We start from the raw sequence: 5,331 nt of genomic DNA on the forward strand, positions 1-5,331 counted from the left end.
GGGGGGAGAATCTCTAGAAAAAAGATGCAATTCACATGTTGCCTGATATGTTTGAAGGTATTTACAAGAAATTAACACTCCTGGAAGAGAATTTGAGAATATATTACTTATACGTACATACCCCAAACTAAGTAAATCAAAACATGATGCCCTTATTAAATCCAAGAAAACATTTTATAAGAAAGAAATTGATGTCCTAGCACTCAACATGCCTCAGCAGGGCTAAGCTACATGAAACAATAGGAATGTATTCTCTGCGTACTGACTTAACAAAATATTATAATTACATTGGGAAAGAGTGTGAATGTGTATTTGTATGTCTATATAAATGCATCTGATTGCATTTGTACATGATTCCAGCCAGTCCTGCTTTCCCAGCTTCACACTCGGCAGTATCTGACAGTTTCTATGGATTTATGTTCTTTTGCTCTATGTCATTTCAGTGGAGTCTGGTGAGGGACACTACCTCTTGTGGTAGGAGAGGATTAAGACAACTAAAGTACATCTCCCACAGTGTGAAGATAATACATAATAATGGAAACAGGTAGCTTAGAAATAGGAGAGTAACTACGGAAAATAAAGGCAACATGCTGAATGTGGCTGCCTCCCACGAATGGGAATCAGGGGTAAGGAAGGGTAATAATGTGTATGGAAAAGTTGAGATAATTTCATTATAAATACTTATAGGAGGGAGATACTGAGAGCATTTCTTACTGGCAAAATAAGTTTCTTGAGAGCAATAACAATAATTTAAATCAATTCTTTCATTCTTTTTGCCTAGCACAGTATCTTAAAAATGTACATCCTTTGTTTTTAAAATGTACATTCTTTTTTTTTTTATTTTTTTTTTTAGATTTTATTTATTTATTTGAGAGAGAGAGACAGATGGTGAGAGAGAGCACAAGTCGGGAGGCGAGGGAGAAGCAGGCTCCCCGCAGAGCAGGGAGCCCGATGCGGGGCTCGATCCCAGGACCCTGGGATCATGACCTGAGCCGAAGGCAGACGCTTAACCGACTGAGCCACCCAGGCGCCCTAAAATGTACATTCTTGATAAATATTTTTTTAATGCTAGACCTCACAAAAATGCAGAATCTATGAGTACAGATGCTAAAAGAGGCACTCTTAAACTCTCCCTGGCTCCCACTCCAGAGGCAGGAAGGAAACAGAAGTTAACTCTAAAGAGAAACCTCTTATTCTTCAGTAAACTGATAATGCTATGAAAGGCTAAGAACTACAATAGGGCTCATGGCTGCTCTAAATATTTTTGATATGCAACTATGGTATCATTTGAAATTTTTTAAAATTCAATTTAATTAACATATACTGTATTATTATCTTCAGAGGTAGAATTCAGTGATTCATCAGTTGCATACAACACCCAGTGCTCCTTACTTCAAGTGCCCTCCTGAATGCCCATCACCCAGTTACCCCATCCCCCCACCCAGCTTCCATCATTTTTTTTTCTTATACAGATTTGGAATATGAATATCTTGAATACTGTTCATTAATTAATACAACAAATACTTGTTAAGCAGGTACTATGCACCAAAATGGCTCTGGGAGCTGGAGATACAGTGCCCCTGCACTTCCAGGGTATATAATGTAGTACTAGAGAAGTAGTCATACAGGCCAGAAGTACTCTAGGGTAGTACTCTAACCACTACTACAATGTGAAGTTATTTGTGTTGCATATGTACATTATCACTGATGAGCTACCACTTTTTGAGAAATCACTGGGACTGCTGCTCCCTCTTCCCTCAAAAACTATTGGAAATCTTCCTAGCTAACCACAAGAGGGCCTCAATATCTGCCTGTTAAATTGAAGACATTGGATCCGTTGAAACCAGACTTAACACTTCCTTGAACTTTATAGTACATACTATTACCAATAATATTTCTACTACATTATAGGTGCCCTGAACTATATCAAGCAAATTCAAAGTCTTTAGTAAGAAATGTTAGATCTCATTTTCTGATGACCTTCAGTGAATACTCTAAAAATGAGTTTCTACTCTTCATCTCTGTCACCTGCTTTGTTTTTTATCCCTAATTCTTATTAACCTCTGACTACTTATATCTATTTGCTCATTTTCTTTCTCCTCCTTTAGAATGTAGACTCTATGAGGGCAGGTACCTGGAGCAATTCTTGGAACTCCATAAATATTTGCAAGTGAATGGATGGCCCTGCCATAGGTGCAGGGATAGGGGACAGAGGTTTCCTGCTATCATCTTGCACTGTACACAAGTCAACGTACCTGCTATGATATTGTCCAGCAGCGTGATAGGCATACAAAATATGCCAACCAGTAAATCACTTATTGCCAGGTTCAAGATAAAGAGATTAGTGACTGTATGCATATGTTTGTTCCTCATTACAGTAAAGCAAACCACTGTATTTCCCACCATGCACAGGAAGAAGATCAGAAAGTAGGAAATAATGAAGATTGCTGCCACTTGAGGCTGGTGAAGATAGTAGTTCACATAGGTGATATTGATATCTGAGTATAGGTGATACTTTGTGTCATTGACACTCCAAATGTCATGCCAGTTTTCTGAAGAGTTTGAGTCCCATCTCTCACTCATGATGGACCTGAACAAAGGAGAGGTAGAAAAGAAAAAGCATAATTAGAAGCTGGTAGAACATAAGTTCTGTACCCAAGTTTAAAAAGAACACTTTTAAAATGCTAGGGGATTTTGATGGTCCTTCTATAATAATCCATTAATTTTGCATGGAACAGAGTTATAAATAAAGTATTCAAATTATTAGGATTTTAACCAAGAAGATTTGAAATTTCCACTTTGTTTCATAAGTAACAATTAGTATTATTTTTTTATGTCCTCAATATGCTCTATATTTCACTTTATTACACCTCCTATCCATTTGCAAAGTTTCAAGGGAAACTCTAAGTGAGACCTTTTAAAACTCCCTTTCTCCTGTCTCCAGGTATCATAACCTGTCAAAACCTACTTGTTCCTTTAAGGCTAAGTTACAGGTTTTTAGCTTTCCTGGCAATTTAAACATGATGATGTGTCTACATCTTCAAAACTGTCTTTGAAATAAGCTTCTTACAGATTCCTTATTCTGCTTTGAGTCAGTTAATTGAATATTCTTTTTATTTTTTTTATTTTTTATATATTTTTTTAAGATCTTATTTATTTGCGAGAGAGAGAATGAGAGACAGAGAGCAGGAGAGGGAGGAGGATCAGAGGGAGAAGCAGACTCCCCGCCGAGCAGGGAGCCCGATGCGGGACTCGATCCAGGGACTCCAGGATCATGACCTGAGCCAAAGGCAGTTGCTTAACCAAGTGAGCCACCCAGGCACCCCTTGAATATTCTTTTTATATATGCATGGATAGCCACTACACTATGAATTTCTTAAAATAAGTTCACACTTGCCTTGGTTTCACTTTACATAATTCCATTCACATAGAATGTATTCAATAAATATTTTTATTTAGAATCTATATATCTTCACCTAGACATTTCAGTCACCCTTGTGTGTCATAGGTCCTCAAGAACATGCCCAGGTTTGATGATTTACTGGAAGGATTCAGAGGACTTAGCATATAGTGTATTCACAGCTAATATTATAGCAAGAATCCTTCCAGTAAATCACCAAACCTGGGCATGACATAGCAGATAAAGGGCTAGTATCCAAAATCTATAAAGAACTTATCAAACTCAACACCCAAAGAACAAATAAGCCAATCAAGAAATGGGCAGAAGACATGAACAGATATTTTTCTAAAGAAGACATCCAAATGGCCAACAGACGCATGAAAAAGTGCTCAACATCACTCGGCATCAGGGAAATCCAAATCAAAACCTCAATGAGATACCACCTCACACGAGTCAGAATGGCTAAAATTAACAAGTCAGAAAACGACAGATGTTGGCGGGGATGCAGAGAAAGGGGAACCCTCCTACACTGTTGGTGGGAATGCAAGCTGGTGGAGCCACTCTGGAAAACAGTGTGGAGGTTCCTCAAAAAGTTGAAAATAGAGCTACCATACAATCCAGCAATTGCACTACTGGGTATTTAGCCCAAAGATACAAATGTAGTGATCTGAAGGGGTACGTGCACCCCAATGTTTATAGCAGCAATGTCCACAGTAGCCAAACTATGGAAAGAGCCAAGATGTCCATCAACAGATGAATGGATAAAGATGTGGTATATAAATACAATGGAATATTATGCAGCCATCAAAAGGAATGAAATCCTGCCATTTGCAATGACGTGGATGGAACTGGAGGGTATTATGCTGAGTGAAATAAGTCAATCAGAGAAAAGACATGTATCATATGATCTCACTGATATCAGGAATTCTTAATCTCAGGAAACAAACTGAAGATTGCTGGAGTGGTGGGGTGGCTGGATGATAAACATTGGGGAGGGTATGTGCTATGGTGGGCGCAGTGAATTGTGTAAGACTGTTGAATCACAGACCTGTACCTCTGAAACAAATAATACATTATATGTTAAAAAAAAGAAGATAGTAGGAAGGGAAAAATGAAGGGAGGGAATCGGAGGAGGGAGACAAACCATGAGAGACTATGGACTCTGAGAAACAAACTGAGGGTTCTAGAGGGGAGGGGGGTGGGGGGATGGGTTAGCCTGGTGATGGGTATTAAAGAGGGCATGTATTGAATGGAGCACTGGGTGTTATACACAAACAATGAATCATGGAACACTACATCAAAAAGTAATAATGTAATGTATGGTGATTAACATAACATAATAAAAAATGAATAATAAAAAAAAAGTTGAAAAGATTTTTTGGAGCCGACATAAAGAGAAACAAAACAAAACAAAAAGGATACAAAGCAAAATCAGCAAATAATAAGGCACATAAGGTAAAATCTGCAGGAAACCAGCTTCTAAGAGTCTCTCTCAGTGAAGTCACACAGTGAGTTAATCCCTCCAGCAATGAGTTTGACAAATGTGTGAAGTGTTGTCTACCAGGGAAGCTCATTAGAAACTCAGTGCCCTGGGTTTTTAATTGGAGAATGGTCACATGGTACCTTCCTCCTAGGGGTATCAAAATTTCATACTCCCTGATGGAAAGTAGGTGTGCAGCAGGAACAATGTTGTTTGTACAGATCAGGTATAATAAGCCACTCTTGTCATTTATGGACACTTTATATCAATATAGGGAACTGTTTTAGACTTAAGTTCCCACACTCTAACCAAGGGCAGACCTTGCAAGCAGTCCTTTCTAAAGATAGCAGGCTCAGGCCTGCTTGTTAACTCTTTTCTGCATACCTTCTAAATTGGTTGGACAGAAGGTTATATGTGCCTTTAAAGGAAAATGAATTTGACAGTAGACTTA

General features: G+C 38.3%; 1 protein-coding gene across 1 annotated transcript in view; it reads right to left on the reverse strand.

Annotated features, from left to right (window-relative positions):
- The window catches only part of NPFFR2 (neuropeptide FF receptor 2), a 14,529-nt gene extending 11,946 nt beyond the window's left edge, over positions 1-2,583 (reverse strand). The window contains 1 exon segment of the mRNA XM_021702282.1: positions 2,256-2,583. Within this exon segment, the coding sequence (XP_021557957.1) occupies positions 2,256-2,583 (328 nt within the window).
- Between the last annotated feature and the right edge of the window lie 2,748 nt (positions 2,584-5,331).

The sequence above is a fragment of the Neomonachus schauinslandi genome, chromosome 2 (assembly GCF_002201575.2).
Source record: "Neomonachus schauinslandi chromosome 2, ASM220157v2, whole genome shotgun sequence".
Lineage (NCBI taxonomy): Eukaryota > Metazoa > Chordata > Mammalia > Carnivora > Phocidae > Neomonachus > Neomonachus schauinslandi.